At 43.0% G+C, this 19,782-nt stretch overlaps 1 protein-coding gene and 1 long non-coding RNA gene across 4 annotated transcripts in view; one reads left to right on the top strand and one right to left on the bottom strand.

Moving 5' to 3' along the window:
• Positions 1-2,252, bottom strand: part of LOC133559372 (uncharacterized) — a 46,692-nt gene extending 44,440 nt beyond the window's left edge. Inside the window, exon 1 of the long non-coding RNA XR_009808159.1 lies at positions 2,103-2,252. This is a non-coding gene — a long non-coding RNA (uncharacterized LOC133559372). The remainder of the gene's footprint in view (positions 1-2,102) is intronic.
• ltbp1 (latent transforming growth factor beta binding protein 1) overlaps positions 1-19,782 on the top strand; it is a 288,869-nt gene that overhangs the window by 58,940 nt on the left and 210,147 nt on the right. For all 3 annotated transcript variants that reach the window (XR_009808158.1, XM_061911089.1, XM_061911090.1), the window contains exon 3: positions 7,584-7,920. Coding sequence is in view for 2 of the 3 variants with exons in the window: in XM_061911089.1 (XP_061767073.1) it covers positions 7,584-7,920 (337 nt within the window). In the remaining variant the exon portion in view is untranslated. The remainder of the gene's footprint in view (positions 1-7,583; positions 7,921-19,782) is intronic.

Genomic DNA, 19,782 nt, shown 5'->3' with positions numbered 1-19,782 from the left:
TAGTTTTGAATGGCAGGGTCCCTGCTATCACATGTTGATAAAAATATAACATTTACATAATAAAAATCAACTACAGGCTTCCCAAGTGCTGTAATAAATCAAGCAGAGACCCCAAAAGGGAAAAGCGGTAGAAAATGCATAGATGGATGGAGTTGAATATAGGTCAGCATGTGGCCCCACTTTTAAGAGTTTTTTTCAAACGCTTATTGCAAACGCTTACTTACAGTAAGTCATTAAATTTGACTTTGTAAGTCATTATTTTAGTATCTCAGGTAGTAGGACTGTTTTGTTTTTACTTTACGGAAAGAATATTGATATATGTATCGTATATTGCCATTCAGCAAATGGAGCGGAAAACAACCAAAAGTTGTAGACTTCTTCACACGACAAAGCCGGCCTACGTCAACACAGTCTGTAGTCTATTAACCCCAAGGCTGTAGTGGCAGCGACGAGGTGGAGACATGATTACGACAGGCCGAGTTACATCGATCCTTACAAACACCCACCCACCCCCTTCCCCAGTCCCCTCCCCCTGGAGAGTCACCACCTAACAAATCACCTATCAAGTCATCACTAACAAATTTTCTGGGGGAAACAGTGCAGTTACATAAGACATAATATATAATTAATATATCGTTATCGCAGGAGGTTGAAATATATATCACAATATTGATTTTAGGCCATATTGCCCATCACTATTACACACCAGCTGTTTGAATTTAACGTGCATCTTGTAGTTTACATTACCAACGTTAGAGGTGTTGAAATCACCATGCTAATTAGTAGCATTTGTATGGCGTATCCAATTTAAATTAGCATCAAGATAGCACATTTTGAAAAGTTTAGCCTTTTTTTTGAGTGATTTCCATTTGGCATACTTGCTTTGTTGGCATGGAGAATTCTAACATCACCCGCCAAGTGCTTAAGCTGGTGTTGAGTGTGCAAACGGACGTGACGTCACGTGAAACAAAGGTATCAAAATCTGGTTTAATTTTATGTGAATTGGTACCCGGTGTCACGTGGTGGCGCGAGGTCGGGTTGGGGTTTTTTCCCCCGGAATGCAGAACGGACGGCTCCGGAAGACAGCGTGAGGCAGGAGATGATTTATTGCTCATAGATCAAAAATGTACCCTAAGACAGCACAAACAAAAGAAAAACGTGCCGATCGCACAGGAAGTTAATATAACAACTTAGCACAGGAAACGCAGGACAGGAATACACCAAAGTAACGGTTGCATCCAACAAAACAATGAAGCCACACCAACTGTGGCGAGCAACGTGACTAAATAGCTCTCTGATTAGTTCTCAACAGCAGGTGAACGTGCAGCCCACTAATCAGAGGCAGGTGAAACAAATTAGTACCCATGGTAACCAAAACAAACACCCAAAGTGCACAAAACAGGAATTAAAGGAGTTCAAAACTAACAGAACATACTAAACAAAACATGATACGGATCACGGATCATGACACCCGGTAGTACCTTCGGAATTCAATAGGTAGCAGCAACTATTCTTATATTTATTATTACCATTGTTCACTTGTGATGAAGGAAGCTCACATGGCTAAATAGCCAACAAGAGTGGGTGTTCGCAGTCACGCTGTATATACAACCCTAAAAAAGTGCTATAAAAGATGTCCAAAGTCTGCAGATTCTTAGAGGTTCTACTGTGCAGCAAATACTGTCATTCTTTAAAAAACATTAACTATAAAACTTTTTTCTTCATATCATTGTTGACGAACTATGGTCAACATTGACGTCTGTTTCTGGCCTTCACATAAATCAATAAAACCCCTCCGGATTGATTGATTGATTGATTGATACTTTTATTAGTAGATTGCACAGTTCATTACATATTCCGTACAATTGACCACTAAATGGTAACACCTGAATAAGTTTTTCAACTTGTTTAAGTCGGGGTCCACGTTAATCAATTCATGGTACAATAATAAAGTGCACCTCAAAGCCTCTTAGACAGCCAGTCAAATCATGTGCAATTCAATATCTTATATATATAAACGGAGGTATTTTTTCTCCATTAGCTGTTTCTGAATTCAGTGAACGTATGTCCTCGACACACGAAGGGTCAAAACAGGCACTTACCCAGAACGTCTGGGCAATTTTCTTCCCCCGCTTAGGAATGTTACAGCCATTATAAAAAGGGCACACAAAGAAAATCCTTATGCTTCCATGTTTCTGCTTCCTAAATTGGAACGCCTCCACATGAACAACAACCACACACAGACCCAGACACACGGCCATCTTAGTTTTTTGTTTTTTTTACCATCCCCAAACAAGAGCTTGAGTGTGAGTGGGTGGCGAACACACCAAATGCCAGACGGTGCCTGTGAGACCATCACCATGACAGATCTCTTTCCTGTCCCGACCTAACAAGTATACAGTACTTGCAATTTTGTCACAGAACAAACCTCTTATAAGTCTTTCTTTGTTCCTGTAGAAAGCAAAGGGTAAAGTGTGTGCTATTACAATTCATAAATATATATGGGTTGTACTTGTATAACGCTTTTCTACCTTCAAGGTACTCAAAGCGCTTTGACACTACTTCCACATTTACCCATTCACACACACATTCACACACTGATGGAGGGAGCTGCCATGCAAGGCGCTAACCAACACCCATCAGGAGCAAAGGTGAAGTGACTTGCTCAGGACACAATGGACGTGACGAGGTTGGTACTAGGTGGGGATTGAACCAGGGACCCTCGGGTTGAGCACGGCCACTCTTCCACTGTGCCACGCCATCCCTATAAATCATGGGTGTCAAACTCTGGCCCGTGGGCCAAATTTGACCCGCCGTGTATTTTCATTTGGCCCTTGAGGCAATATCAAATTAACATTAGAGGTGGCCCGCCGGTATTATACAGCGACGGTGTCGCTGTAACACCGCATTCACCGCTATTACTCATACTTGGAAATAAAGAATATCTCTGATGCAGCGGGTGTGCCAGGGAGGTGCTGCAGCTTTCCAGTTAAGCACAATGCGCCATCAGATTTTGGGGGAAGGGGGGGGGGGGGGGGGGTTGGGGGGGGTCAAGAATACCAGTGATGAAAATAAATAAGAATTTAAATTAAGTAAGGATTAGCGATCAAAATCACCCTGATTTCTGGACAACAGGGAAAAAAAAGTTGGCTTTATAAAGCTCTGCAAGCATATGTGTGACCTGGACACCCAAGTATGTGAAACTTTGTGAGGCAATTTTAAAGGGAAAATTGTGCAGAAGATATTTCAGAGCAGCATAAATTGTAGGAAATATTTTACTTTTTTACTCAAGTTCAGTTTGTAACCAGACACATATCCAATAGTTTGAAGAGTACTTAAGGCAGTGGGGACCAAGACAGAGATTTCCGGGACATACAGAAGGAGGTAATCTGCATAAAGAAATAATTTCACCTCCACATTGTGTTTACATATGCCCATAATAAGCGAGTTGGTACGAATTACTATTGACAACGGCTCATTGGCAAAAGTATAAAGCAATGGGCTCAGGGGGAAGCCCTGCCGCGAAAATATTTGGATTGAATATTATTTATCCTTACCAAGGCCTCAGGAGATAAATATAGAGGCTTAATCCATGAGATAAAAATGTTGCTAAAGCTGAATCTCTCCAGGAAATAAAATGGATAATTCTGCTTCACCCGTTCAAATGCCTTTTCGGCATTCATAGATATCACTGCCTCTTCAGTGTTAAGAGCAAGCACATCATACAATGTATTGAAAAGACTTCAAAGATGAGAAAAGATGTGCCTATTCTTAATGAACCCGGTTATTATCCGCATTATTAATAGAAGGGAGAATAGTATCCAGTCGTAAAGCCAGCAGCCTAGATAATAATTTAAAGTCCACATTTAACAGTCTAATATGACTTTTTTCAAGAGGAGGCTTTAAACATGGACTTTCCATAATTTTCTCTGTGCACTTCTGTTTGCTATTAGACACTGGACACCATTATATTTTGTTCCGCTACGGAATAGCCTGAGGATCAAAAAGAAGTCAGGATGCATGCGTTAATCACGTGTTTAAAACATTTGCGCCGGTAAAGGAGCTTATATTTAACTCGTTATTATCGGATTAACCCTGACAGCCCAAATTAAAAACAGTTTAACCGGTGCTTGGGCCCCCAAAACAGCACAATTGTAACATGTCTTTTAAACACGAATCAAACATTTAGGTTACAAATATTGCATGAAAAACAATACAATAGAGTGTAGTACAAACAAGTTCAGTATTTTTATGAAATAATGTAATAATAATGTACAGCATTTACCTTGAAGAGTGGACTTCTAAGGTATCTCTTTACGGTTGTTACTCCATCGAACATAACATTAGCGGTTTCTCCAAATTTAATGGATAGATGTCCGCTGATTAGATTGTTTCAAAGTCTTGGCTAGCGTGATCCACTTATTCTGCTTCAGTATGGTGTGGACTAGCAATTTTTTGCTAGCTATATGCTCTGTCATATTTTGGATAATTTATTGCCAACCCCTGGCTTATACCAATCACATGTTATAATGATACATTTATATTCCGTAATCATAATAAGATAAAAACACAGAACGGCAGTTTAACAATATTTAAGTTACCTACTCATTCTATTTGTTACATTCAGTTGTTTGAACTGAAAAAAAAAGGCAATTAAACACAACCAAAGTAAAAACGACCATATTGTACTCTTTTAAATCCTTTGGTTTTTACCCTCAAAGTCCTCCTGTGCCAAGGAAATAATTAAATTCGTTTTTAAACATTAAAAAAACTGACAAAAAAAGATGTTGTGAAATTTAAATGATTGATCTAATCACTCCAGTATCAATTATATATACATTTTTTTCCATGGTATTGATACTAGCGATACATGAATGGATCCGCCCTCCCCCACCTAGCAACAGGCATTGTTGCATTATCCTCTCTCTAACTCTTAGTAATCTGTTAATAAATAATTATTTTCTGCAGTAACATGCTTTCATCTACACTCCTTAAACTTTCCTAAGCATTTACTTTTTGTATTGTTTAGAGCTTGCTAAGCGATTAGCATATCCGTTCTTGCTTGTTCATTCTGGGTGTGCAACATGTTTAGCCTCGTCCTGCATTGATAGTAATACTTGTAAGAATGTACTTTATTTTCCGTTATGTAAGTGATAATTATTTCTCTGCGGTAGCGACTCCACACTTTGTATGAACATACAGTGTTAGCTGCCTGCTGCCTCTGTCAGCCAGCGGACCAAATATAAATAAAGTATCAACCCGAAGGGATCGGTTTTTGTGATCTATATGAAAAGCATTAATTTGAATTGGCCAATCACATAGTTTTTTTTACGGAAATCGGCTGGTACTGATTGTGGTTGATTGATCGGAGCATCTATATATTATCATATAAAATAATATGATAATATGTGTTTGGAAATATATATGTTTATTGTACTCCTTAAGTGGTACCTTCTGTGATGCCATCACAGAAAAAAACACAAAAAGAACAAATCATCACATATTATGACAGTAAGACTTTCTAAAGCAATTTTTTAATTGTATTTTTTATTTGCACTGCAGCTGCAAAAGCGTAAGACTTTCCACTGTAATAACCTGGCAAATGTTTTATGCAAATTCATATCGCAAAATAAATCTTTGAAAATGGGCAAACAAAAAATGTTTTAGAATGATATCAGACTTGACAACATAATGTAATGCATCCTTGGACTGCAAGACACCCAGAGTTAATGTAACCAGACGTATCCTTGGCTGAACAGTGGAGCTCAAGACCACATCCACGCATTTTCAGTGTTATTGGCAAGATGCCGTATTTGGAGTAGAACAGCCTAGATCTTGTGAATGTTGATGTTTGACAAGTCCACGAGAATGCAAGTACAGACAAGTCTCCATACGGAGAAAAAGCCTCCGCCCCTCTGCCCACACAAAAGAGGACTAGCAGCTCTATCGTGGACATGGAATGTCAAAAGTCAAATGATCTGTCAGCGTTTAGCTGACTGTCAAGCCAGTTTTAATTATGTAGCGCCAAATCACAAGAAACTTTACACATGGAGCAGGTCTAGAATGCTATTATTATGTAAAACAGGGTTCTCAAACATGTGGCCCGCTGGCCCCAATTGGCCACGTGGCTATTAATGTGCTTTAGACTACACCAGTCAGGTCTGCATGGACCCACTATGGGGTGCTAATCTCCCTCACAATACATTGTTGTTCAGTTAGATACAGTTTATATACAACTAAAACACAAGAAAACAATACATATGTAATTGTTGACAAGTAGAATAATCAACCCAACTACACGCGCACATTCAGAAGTGCATGCGTTAGGGCTGGGCGATATTGGCTTTTATTGATATCGCGATATTTTTAGGCCATATTTTGTGTATACGATATATATTACGATATTTTGCCTTGGCCTTGAATGAACACTTGATGCATATAATCACAGCAGTATGATGATTCTATGTGTCTACATTAAAACATTGTTCTTCATACTGCATTAATATATGCTACTTTTAAACTTTCATGCAGAGAGGGAAATCACAACTGAGTCAATTGACCAAAACTGTATTTATTAAATACTCTTCATTCTCTCACGGGTGACTTTTTAAATGAAAGAACAAATTAATAGTGTTGCTACCTTTTTGTAATAACACTTCTGCTGCATACTTTGCTTATTGCTGTTGTCTGCTGAATATCTTCCCGCTTGAAGACAAACCACCGCCAGATGATGGATCCCCTGCTCTTTATTTTGGGCATTTATTGTTCTTCCTCCATTTGTGATAAGTTTCACACCATCTCTCTCTTGTATTGTCACAAGCTCCGCTCGCTCGACCTGCCTCTGCTAACGTTAGCCATGCTGCTACCTCTCTGATCGGCGAGAGCTATGACTCTAGACGCGCGAGAGTATGTAATGTATGTATGAAGGCGGGCTTGTTTTACGTATCTGTCAGAATGAGAGACGAGGAGGAGTGAGAAACGCCTGTTGTGCCCGCAGCTAAAAGCAACTCGACCTGCCTCAGCTAACGTTAGCCATGCTAACGTTAGCTCTCGGCGAGAGTATATGACGCATTTTCCTTCACACTCACTTTTTCCTCATGCTTGAAATACAAAGTAATGTCAATCTCAAGCTATAAGGTAATGTTAGCGAGTAAAACCAGATGTTTTGGTCGAATTTTACAAGGTGTTCTCTGGCATTTGTGACATGAACTAGCGACATGGGGGCTCGTAACCAAAATTTTGCGCTCAATTTAACTCATAACAAATAGCAGCATCTCTAATTGCTCTGATGTCGGGGTATTTGTAAGTCGAGGTACTACTGCACTCTGCTTAACATAGGAATATTGTGGTGAATGATATTCAAGAAGAATCCAGGAGCTGAGGTCAATGGTCACAAAAATATCTTTCCTGGTTCTTTTTGCCAATGTTGAATCAATGGGTCAAATGTTATATTTATTGTTTGTGTTCTAAAAACGAAACTAATCATGATTGTATTTATTCATCTGTGCATCCATGTGTACATGTCTGTCCTCTTATCACCATCTTCCTTTTCTAAACTCATCTGTCTGGATTTTGTATTCCAGCAAACTGCATCCCCCAGTGCCAAAACAAAGGAATGTGCCTTAGGCCTCAGCTCTGTGTCTGCAAGCCTGGCTCAAGCGGGAAGGCATGTGAGCAGAAGACTATGCCCACACAAACCCTTCCAACACAGCCTGGGAAAGGAGCGACCACTGATCACAGCAGCAGTCCTGTAAATGGACACAACGCTGTACCACAGCATCCCATACCTCAGCAAGTTCTGCCTGATGCTTATGACCTGCCCCCGCCACAGCCTGACAACATCGCTCCAGTGAAACTGACTGTCAAACCTTCCCCACAGCTTGTACGGCCATATTATACCCAGCAACACATCCAACAGCAGTAAGTTCCACTTTTTCATTCAATCTTTATTTGCATTAGACTATATACAGTATAGTTGTCCTCTCCCTCTTTATTTGTGATAGTAATTGGATGACAAGACTGATACAGGTGGACCTCGGGTTACACTATTTGCTGGTTCCATACTAGGGATATAAATCTCTTTGTGATGGACAATTCGATTTGCTTCTCGATACATGGGTTACGATGCGATGAAAAAACAATTTATTTATAAAACGGAACCATTCAATACAATTCGATTTACTGTATAAACGATTCAAAAAGATTAGTTATGGTGTATGAATGATTCAATTCTATGGTTAACATTTGTTGACAGACACATTCTTTTTTACACCACAATAGACAAAAGCATTATTTTCTGTGCGTACACTTCCTCATGATTGAGGATAAATAGTTAGAACCTTTGCACCAAGCGCTCAGACTAGATCCGTTCAAGCAAAGTCTATGAGCATGAACTAATGAAAACGACTCGGATAAAAGGACAAACATCATCTTAGATAACTGATCAGTTGAATGACATGAGAATAACAGGGCGCACCGTATTATGAGGATTATTTGGCGGGCAGTCGTGACTCTTGCAATGTTTTTAAAGATAAACAGTCTACTGATCGCTAGTCTCCAGTTATGTAAGTAATGTAACGTGACTCTTTTCACAGACAACCCTGGTCTCATGTCTTTTTTAAAGACAAAAGATGTCAAATGATTTCTAGTTCGGCACAATAACCAGTTTGTCTTTACACTCGATTAACCGAAAGATTCACAGCTAAACTTTATCGATTGAGGGGACTGTAACCATTATATCCAAGCCGGCCACTTCTCGATCCGGATATCAGGTCGTATCGGTTTATCATAAACAACCTTATTACGTACGCACTCGCATAAATAGAGAATTGATTATGTGAGTGAAAAGAAATTACGTAGTTGATACACTGTGGAGGTGCATCGTGACCCGTGTATCCTTTAATCATTTGCTGTTTTAGTTTAAATCAACACAAAAACATTGATAACAACTAGGAATGGCTGTTATGGCCTAAAATCTATATCATGATATTTTTTGTAAGTCAGGCTACAGCTATTGATTCTTTTAGTGAGTAATCTTATCAATTAGTTTGTTCGATTTATCAAGTGATCAAATAAAACACACTTTATAGTCTCACTGTATTTTAGGGAAAATATTTACCATAACCTTTATATAAATCTCAAAGTTAAATAAAATTATAGAAGAGCGTTTATAAAAGGACATTCACAAATATTTATTAATCATTTATACAATATTTCTTTGCCACACTACAAAGATTGCCTCGACTCGTTCAGTGGGTTAAACAGCCCACCTTCACGATTGTCTTCTCTTTCAGTTTCGAAGCAATGTGTACATTAAAAAAGCAACCTTTTTTTCAAACTCTCTCTTTCTCTCTCTCTCTATCTCTGGAAGCTAGTCAACAAGAGTTTTGGTTGCTTACAAAACACACAAAAAACAATGCCCCTTTCGAATTTTGAAAAAGAGTCGCAAGTCATCCGCCAGCCCCCATGGAAGCGATATACAGTGGGGCAAAAAAGTATTTAGTCAGCCACCAATTGTGCAAGTTCTCCCACTTAAAATGATGACAGAGGTCTGTAATTTTCATCATAGGTACACTTCAACTGTGGGAGACAGAATGTGAAAAAAAAATCCAGGAATTCACATTGTAGGAATTTTAAAGAATTTATTTGTAAATTATGGTGGAAAAAAAGTATTTGGTCACTTCAAACAAGGAAGATCTCTGGCTCTCACAGACCTGTAACCTCTTCTTTAAGAAGCCTTTTCTGTCCTCCACTCGTTAACTGTATTAATGGCACTTGTTTGAACTCGTTATCTGTATAAAAGACACCTGTCCACAGCCTCAAACAGTCAGACTCCAAACTCCGCTATGGCCAAGACCAAAGAGCTGTCGAAGCCAGGAAAATAATTGTACACCTGCACCAGATTGCGAAGAGTGAATCTACAATAGTCATCTTAGTGTGAAAAAATCAACTGTGGGAGCAATTATCACAAAATGGAAGACATACAAGACCACAGATAATCTCCCTCGATCTCGGGCTCCACGCTATATCTCATCAAAATGATAATGAGAACGGTGAGGAAAAATCTCAGAACCACACGAGGGGACCTGGTGAATGACCTGCAGAGAGCTGGGACCAAAGTAACAAAGGTTACCATCAGTAACACACTACGCTGACAGGGAATCAAATCCTGCAGTGCCAGACGTGTCCCCCTGCTTAAGCCAGTGCATGTACAGGCCCGTCTGAAGTTTGCCAGAGAGCACATTGGAGAATGTCACGTGGTCAGATGAAACCAAAATAGAACTTTTTGGTATGAACTCAACTCGTCGTCTTTGGAGGAAGAAGAATACTGAGTTGCATCTCAAGAACACCATAACTACTGTGAAACATGGGGGTGGAAACATCATGCTTTGGGGCTGTTTTTCTGCTAAGGGGACAGGACGATTGATCCATGTTAAGGAAAGAATGAATGGGGCCATGCATCATGAGATTTTGAGCCAAAACCTCCTTCCATCAGTGAGATCTTTGAATGGTTGACCAAATACTTATTTTCCACCATAATTTACAAATCAATTCTTTAAAATTCTTACAATGTGAATTCCTGGATTTTTTTTTCACATTCTGTCTCTCACAGTTGAAGTGTACCTATGATAAAAATGATAGATTTTTGTCATTATTTTAAGTGGGAGAACTTGCACAATAGGTGGCTGACTAAATACTTTTTTGCCCCACTGTATAACGATGAAGCCATCAGACGGGACACTAGCTAGCTAGCAGGCCCTAACGCCAATGTTTCTAAATTCTTCTGATCAAAACCCTCTAGAGCAGTTGTATCATAGATGACTTTGCTGTCAGACACTATAATTTCATTTTTATCTAAATTTGATAGTAAGAAGTTAGAAGTCATCCATTTCTTGTTATTTCCAAGACATGCCTGTAGTTTTGATAGACTATTAGTTTAATTGATAAACAAAGGTGTGTGTTGTCTGCATAACAGTCAGTACCTGTCCTTGCCATACATTTTTCAAAATGTTCAAATAGTTCAGCTCTTAATAAGCATTTTACAACCTACGGAAACACCTTAATCCAATTGTGTTCGGATTTAGAAAAATTGGACTACCAGAATTGGATTATGTGATTCGAAACCATAGCTCTCGAGGGGATGTGTGCATTGGAGGGGACATTTCGTATCGCGCCTGTGCCAATCTCGTCGCGTAGGACATAACATGTAAACGGATACCATTCAATAAAAACGTAGCAACAATTGTAATGAGGAGTAGACTAAAAGAACAGAACATTTTCAAGTGCGTTGATGGTAGGAAAAACACCAAAGGTTTATTGAAGAAGGTAGCTAAGGAAATGGAGAATGTCTGTTAGGTGCGACTAGGGGGAAGGAGATGGCACAACACAGGAAGTCTCGCTCAATGGGTTTTATTGAGCTTTAGATGTATATGTGGAGTGTGTATGCTACTATGTGTGTGCATGTGGGATTATGCGTAGAAACTAACTAGATAGTATTGACCAGAGGTTGTTGGAAGTGTGTGTTGGTTGTGGAGGCAAACAAGTCCAAAGAGGCTGGGAAAAAGAGGTCCGTGATCCAAGTGAGGTCCATGGGGCTGGAGAGAGACATCCTTAGGTCGGGGACCAAAAGCAGGGTAGTCGAGGAAGGTAGTCAGGGTCCAGAGCGAAATCCAGGGAAGTGAGGCGCACGGCTCACTTCCAAGGTAACAGAGACAACTGCAGAAACAGGGAAATGACAGGGACAAGTCAGAACAAAGAGCGAAGGAACAAGGAGAGCGGGAACAAGGAGAACAGACACAGGGGAGAAGCCAGAGTTGCAAAGTTTACTGTAAACAGAGGCTACGTTCCGGTGCAGTGCAGTCTGCAGAGTGAGCCTTTATGCTGCTGTTCCTTAGTCAATCCCAGATGCGCTGATTGCAGATTACTTCCGGTTGTGAAGGCGCGTGGCTGCGGTCTGCGCGGCACGGGGGGTTGTCCTGCGGTGTAAGGCAAATAATAAAGTGTACACAGACCTCTTCACGCTGCATTTGTGCACTCCAAACTGGTTAGCAATAACTCTGTTTTCCACACAACTGGTAAGATTGTCCAGAACAATAGTAACTTTTATCTGGAACATGTTTTTCTTTTGGATTTAAAACTTTTTCCATCAGTCCAAAGAGCATTATAAATGAACTCTGAGACATTCAATAGTTGTGTTTCCATCATTCTCCATCCGAAAATTTATTCTAAAAAACTCTCCTGCTGTATCTGCTCGGATATATAGCACCAAACCCCGCCCACCTCAACCGACGCATGGAGGAGGGGGGTTTGGTGCTAGCGGGGGTGTATAATGCAGCCAGAAATAGTTAGGGATGCATGGGATTCTGGGTATTTGTTCTGTTCTGTTTATGTTGTGTTACAGTGAGGATGTTCTCCCAAAATGTGTTTGTCATTCTTGTTTGGTGTGGGTTCACAGTGTGGCACATATTAGTAAGAGTGTTAAAGTTGTTTATACAGTATCACAACCTCCAGTGCAACCTGTATGGCTGTTGACCAAGTATGCCTTGCAATCTCCTACGTGTAATGACAGAAGCAGCGTAATGCATGCGTTTGGCCAGCACGCAGATAGCATGGTGTAAAAGCGGGCGCGATGACATGTTGTAGAGGACGTTCAAAGTATAGCCATCACGGCACGCCCTCAATATTGTACTCCGGGTGAAAATGGGAGAATATTAGCCCCAGGTGATTTCCGGGAGAGGCACCAAAATCCGTAAACCTCCCGAAATAATCGGGGGGTCGGCGATTATGCAGCTGAGCCACATCAGAGTGGCCAAAGAGCCGCATGCGGCTCCGGAACCGCGGGTTGCCAACCGTAAAAAGCTTATCTGCGCTAAAAGGAAATTCACCATTTTACCATTAAATTTAAAGGGGTCGTATTGTGACTTTTTAATCTACATACAAACCGTTTTGGGGGGGATTTCTTTTAGGCTCTCTCTTTGCCCTTCCCCCTTACGCTGACTGAAACGTCTTCTCTGCAGCCATGTTTGTATTGTTTAAGCAAGATACGCTTCTCATAAAGGGCCGTAAAATATCATACAAACCCCGTTTCCATATGAGTTGGGAAATTGTGTTGGATGTAAATATAAACGGAATACAATAATTGGCAAATCCTTTTCAACCCATATTCAATTGAATGCACTACAAAGACAAGATATTTGATGTTCAGACTCATAAAGTTTTTTTTTTTTTTGCAAATAATAATTAACTTAGACTCCTCTCTGAGCTGCAACCTTATCGTGGTAGAGGAGTTTGCGTGTCCCAATGATCCTAGGAGCTATGTTGTCCGGGGGCATAAAGCCCCCTGGTAGGGTCTCCCAAGGCAAACAGGTTCTAGGTGAGGGATCAGACAAAGAGCAGCTCGAAGACCTTTATGAAGATGAAAAACCATGCACCCAGATTTCCCTCGCCCGGACGCGGGTCACCGGGGCCCCCCTCTGGAGCCAGGCCCGGAGGTGGGGCACGATGGCGAGCGCCTGGTGGCCGGGCCTGTTCCCATGGGGCCCGGCCGGGCACAGCCCGAAGAGGCAACGTGGGTCACCCCTCCAATGGGCTCACCACCCATAGCAGGGGCCATAGAGGTCGGGTGCATTGTGAGCTGGGCGACAGCCGAAGGCAGGGCACTTGGCGGTCCGATTCTCGGCTACAGAAGCTAGCTCTTGGGACGTGGAACGTCACGTCACTGGGGGGGAAAGAGCCTGAGCTAGTGCGCGAAGTCGAGAAATTCCGGCTGGATATAGCAAGGGCTCTGGAACCACTTCTCTCGAGAGGGATTGGACTCTCTTCCACTCTGGCGTTGCCGGCAGTGAGAGGCGACGGGCTGGGGTGGCAATTCTTGTTTCCCCCCGGCTCAAAGCCTGTACGTTGGAGTTCAACCCGGTGGACGAAAGGGTAGCCTCCCTCCGCCTTCGGGTGGGGGGACGGGTCCTGACTGTTGTTTGTGCTTATGCACCAAACAGCAGTTCAGAGTACCCACCCTTTTTGGGAACACTCGAGGGAGTACTGGAAAGTGCTCTCCCGGGTGATTCCCTTGTCCTACTGGGAGACTTCAACGCTCACGTTGGCAACGACAGTGAAACCTGGAGAGGCGTGATTGGGAAGAATGGCCGCCCGGATCTGAACCCGAGTGGTGTTTTGTTATTGGACTTTTGTGCTCGTCACGGTTTGTCGATAACAAACACCATGTTCAAACATAAGGGTGTCCATATGTGCACTTGGCACCAGGACACCCTAGGCCGCAGTTCCATGATCGACTTTGTAGTTGTGTCATCGGATTTGCGGCCTCATGTTTTGGACACTTGGGTGAAGAGAGGGGCGGAGCTTTCTACCGATCACCACCTGGTGGTGAGTTGGCTGCGATGGTGGGGGAGGATGCCGGACAGACCTGGGAGGCCCAAACGCATTGTGAGGGTCTGCTGGGAACGTCTGGCAGAGTCTCCTGTCAGACAAAGTTTCAATTCCCACCTCCGGAAGAACTTTGAACATGTCACGAGGGAGGTGCTGGACATTGAGTCCGAGTGGACCATGTTCCGCACCTCTATTGTCGAGGCGGAAGATTGGAGCTGTGGCCGCAAGGTAGTTGGTGCCTGTCGGGGCGGCAATCCTAAAACCCCTTGGTGGACACCAGCGGTGAGGGATGCCGTCAAGCTGAAGAAGGAGTCCTATCGGGTCCTTTTGGCTCATAGGACTCCGGAGGCAGTGGACAGGTACCGACAGGCCAAGCGGTGTGCAGCTTCAGCGGTCGCGGAGGCAAAAACACGGACATGGGAAGAGTTCGGGGAAGCCATCGAAAACGACTTCCGGACGGCTTCGAAGCGATTCTGGACCACCGTCCGCCGCCTCAGGAAGGGGAAGCAGTGCACTATCAACACCGTGTATGGTGCGGATGGTGTTCTGCTGACCTCGACTGCGGATGTTGTGGATAGGTGGAAGGAATACTTCGAAGACCTCCTCAATCCCACCAACACGTCTTCCTATGAGGAAGCAGTGCCTGGGGAATCTGTGGTGGACTCTCCTATTTCTGGGGCTGAGGTCGCTGAGGTAGTTAAAAAGCTCCTCGGTGGCAAGGCCCCAGGGGTGGACGAGATCCGCCCGGAGTTCCTTAAGGCTCTGGATGCTGTGGGGCTGTCTTGGTTGACAAGACTTTGCAGCATCGCGTGGACATCGGGGGCGGTACCTCTGGATTGGCAGACCGGGGTGGTGGTTCCTCTCTTTAAGAAGGGGGACCGGAGGGTGTGTTCCAACTATCGTGGGATCACACTCCTCAGCCTTCCCGGTAAGGTTTATTCAGGTGTACTGGAGAGGAGGCTACGTCGGATAGTCGAACCTCGGATTCAGGAGGAACAGTGTGGTTTTCGTCCTGGTCGTGGAACTGTGGACCAGCTCTATACTCTCGGCAGGGTTCTTGAGGGTGCATGGGAGTTTGCCCAACCAGTCTACATGTGCTTTGTGGACTTGGAGAAGGCATTCGACCGTGTCCCTCGGGAAGTCCTGTGGGGAGTGCTCAGAGAGTATGGGGTATCGGACTGTCTTATTGTGGCGGTCCGTTCCCTGTACGATCAGTGCCAGAGCTTGGTTCGCATTGCCGGCAGTAAGTCGAACACATTTCCAGTGAGGGTTGCACTCCGCCAAGGCTGTCCTTTGTCACCGATTCTGTTCATAACTTTTATGGACAGAATTTCTAGGCGCAGTCAAGGCGTTGAGGGGTTCCGGTTTGGTAACCGCAGGATTAGGTCTCTGCTTTTTGCAGATGATGTGGTCCTGATGGCTTCATCTGACCGGGATCTTCAGCTCTCGCTGGATCGGTTCGCAGCCGAGTGTGAAGCGACCGGAATGAGAATCAGCACCTCCAAGTCCGAGTCCATGGTTCTCGCCCGGAAAAGGGTGGAGTGCCATCTCCGGGTTGGGGAGGAGACCCTGCCCCAAGTGAGGAGTTCAAGTACCTAGGAGTCTTGTTCACGAGTGAGGGAAGAGTGGATCGTGAGATCGACAGGCGGATCGGTGCGGCGTCTTCAGTAATGCGGACGTTGTACCGATCCGTTGTGGTGAAGAAGGAGCTGAGCCGGAAGGCAAAGCTCTCAATTTACCGGTCGATCTACGTTCCCATCCTCACCTATGGTCATGAGCTGTGGGTCATGACCGAAAGGATAAGATCACGGGTACAAGCGGCCGAAATGAGTTTCCTCCGGCGTGTGGCGGGGCTCTCCCTTAGAGATAGGGTGAGAAGCTCTGCCATCCGGGAGGGACTCAAAGTAAAGCCGCTGCTCCTCCACATCGAGAGGAGCCAGATGAGGTGGTTCGGGCATCTGGTCAGGATGCCACCCGAACGCCTCCCTAGGGAGGTGTTTAGGGCACGTCCAACCGGTAGGAGGCCACGGGGAAGACCAAGGACACGTTGGGAAGACTATGTCTCCCGGCTGGCCTGGGAACGCCTCGGGATCCCCCGGGAAGAGCTAGACGAAGTGGCTGGGGAGAGGGAAGTCTGGGTTTCCCTGCTTAGGCTGTTGCCCCCGTGACCCGACCTCGGATAAGCGGAAGATGATGGATGGATGGATGGAATTAACTTAGAAGTTCATGGCCTCAATACGTGCCAAAATAGTTGGGAAAGGGCATGTTCACCACTGTGTTACATCACCTTTTCTTTTAACAACACTCCAAAAACGTTTGGGAACTGAGGAAAGTAATTGTTGAAGCTTTGAAAGTGGAATTCTTTCTCTTTCTTGTTTTATGTAGAGCTTCAGTCGTTCAACAGTCCGGGGTCTCCGCTGTCGTGTTTTACGCTTCATAATGTGCCACACATTTTCAATGGTCTGGACCCCAGGCGGGCCAGGAAAATACCCGCACTCTTTTTTTACGAAGCCACCCTGTTGTAACACGTGCTGAATGTGGCTTGGCATTGTCTTGCTGAACTAAGCAGGGGCGTCCATGGAAAAGACGGCGCTTGGATGGCAGCATATGTTGTTCCAAAACCTGTATGTACCTTTCAGCATTAATGGTGCCTTCACAGATGTGTAAGTTACCCATGCCCTGGGCACTAATGCACCCCCATGCCATCACAGATGCTGGCTTTTGAACTTTGCGTCTGGATGGTTCGCTTCCCCTTTGGTCCGAATGACACGATGTCGAATTTTTCCAAAAACAATTTGAAATGTGGACTCGTCAGACCACAGAACAGCTTTCCACTTTGCATCAGTCCATCTTAGATGATCTCGGGCCCAGAGAAGCCGGTGGCGTTTCTGGATGTTGTTGATAAATTGCTTTCGCTTTGCATAGTAGAGTTTTAACTTTCACTTACAGATGTAGCGACAAACTGTATTCAGTGACAGTGGTTTCCTGAAGTGTCCCTGAGCCTATATGGTGATATCCTTTAGAGATTGATGTCGGTTTTTGATACAGTGCCGTCTGAGGGATCAAAGGTCATGGTCATTCAATGTTGGTTTACGGCCATGCCGCTTAAGTGGAGTAATTTCTCCAGATTCCCTGAAACTTTTGATGATATTATGGACCGTAGATGTTGAAATCCCTAAATATTTTGCAATTGCACTTTGAGAAACGTTGTTCTTAAACTGTTTGACTATTTGCTCATGCAATTGTGGACAAAGGGGTGTACCTCGCCCCATCCTTTCTTGTGAAAGACTGAGCATTTTTTGGGAAGCTATTTTTATACCCTATCATGGCACCCGCCTGTTCCCAATTAACCTGCACACCTGTGGGATGTTCCAAATAAGTGTTTGATTAACATTCCTCAACTTTATCAGTATTTATTGCCACCTTTCCCAACTTCTTTGTCAAGTGTTGCTGGCATCAAATTCTAAAGTTAATGATTATTTGCAAAAAAAAAAGTTTATCAGTTTCAACATCGAATATCTTGTCTTTGTAGCATATTCAACTGAATATGGGTTGAAAATGATTTGCAAATCATTGTATTCAGTTTATATTTACATCCAACACAATTTCACAACTCATATGGAAATGGTGTTTGTACATTAGAATTATATTGTACTTTTTTATCAGAAATTGCAACAGTGACTGATTTTAGCATCCAACCACACGAGCCAGAGTTTTACCCGGAGCAAGTGGAAACGGAAGTGGAATGAATAAAACCGAGCCTTGAAATGACAGCATCACAAAGGTTAGTTTATTAGCTTTCTCTCAAATATATAGGATATGTGTTGATATAATGTCTTTCTCCTTATCTAAATTGTCATGGCGTATGCATATACATCCCATGTACATGCATGTGCAACACTGATATATATTATATCATTACATTTGTCAATCTACTGGTATCAGACCTAAACCATTGCCATATGTAGCCCCGACCCCCTCATTAAATGTTATTTCTGGGAAAATCCTTCTGTATATTTTTGGTGGATGTTAGTAAAACACCTGTTTTCAGAGACTTTTGCACACAATAAGATAGTTCATTCACACAAAACAAAATACGTAAGCAGGCATTTCTTATTTCTTCAGAGGAGGGTTGCGGTTTGTGTTATGACCTGTTCTTGTTAAACCAACAAATAACAGCATTTCATTTTACGGTTTTACTGGGAAACTTTTACCATTTATGGAGGTCTTTGCTGACGTAACAACTTGGCATATGTCACAAGTTGGGGCAGATCGCAAGCAGCTTGTTTTTAACTAGGCAAAATTGTTTTAGAAATATCTCTGCAATAAATCTAATTTTCTTCACCTTTGGGGATCCCAAATACACAAAAAACAGGGCCCAACAAGATGTAATATGACCTCTTTAAAGGAGCTACAATTACAATAACTTGTGGAATCGGTCTCCCTTTGGAACAATAACAGCTTCTACACTTCAGGGAAGACACGTTGACAAGAGTATCGGTGGAAAAGTTTGCCCATTTGTCGACAGTGCCAAGTCACAGATGTTGAACAAGAAGGCCTGTCTCACATTTTATGTTCTTTGTAGTTTGTCCCATAAACTGAGAGGTTTGGGATCAAGAGTCCTTAAATGATTCCACACCAAATTTACTTGCTTTGTGCTAAAGGTCAGAGTCATGAGTCGTGTTTGTAACGTCTTTGTGGCATCGTGATGCAAGTGGTGCTCATCTTGGATGCAGCTCAGGCTCGGACACAGCGTACAGGTAAGAATTAAAGATTTATTAAAACTCAAAACAGGCTCAGAACAAAAACACTGGTGCTAAGGCAAAAAGGCAAACAAAGAGCTACTAGCCTCTGAGCTAGTGAAACAAAACAGAAAATTTGCTCAAGGCACGACAGGAAAAACAAAAAAATTAGCATATGAGCTGGAAAACACGAGAGGCTAAGCGCGGAAGCTAGCGAGTACCAAAACAGAGTTTTACAAGAGTAGGGTGTCCTCGAAGTAACCGATTGCGCGTAGCAACTTCGACGAGACGAGGACAGAAACCATGGTGACAACAGCAAACAGGGAAGTGCACAAACTAAGAATCGGAAGAGTCAAACAATAAACAAAAAACACAAAAGTCTCAAAAGCCAAAACCATATATGTTCCGGGAGGCGGATCATAACAGTGTTACTGCATCACATCAGAATGGTGAATATGAAGATTGCTTCTATTCCAGATCAAACGTTATTTCACCTTTGGGAAATACCTCTTAAGTAATAATTTATATCTTCTTCTGGGTACGCACCAAATGTTTTGAGATGCTACACTTCAGCCGCAGCATTTGACCCTCGAGTGGAACCACAGTGGTAGCCATTTCAACATTATTAACCTGTCGTCCATGATTTATGGACTGGAAT

The sequence above is a fragment of the Nerophis ophidion genome, linkage group LG09 (genome assembly GCF_033978795.1).
Source record: "Nerophis ophidion isolate RoL-2023_Sa linkage group LG09, RoL_Noph_v1.0, whole genome shotgun sequence".
Taxonomy (NCBI): Eukaryota; Metazoa; Chordata; class Actinopteri; order Syngnathiformes; family Syngnathidae; genus Nerophis; species Nerophis ophidion.
Note: the sequence above shows the minus strand (reverse complement) of the source record. Positions and strands in the feature narration are given on the sequence as shown.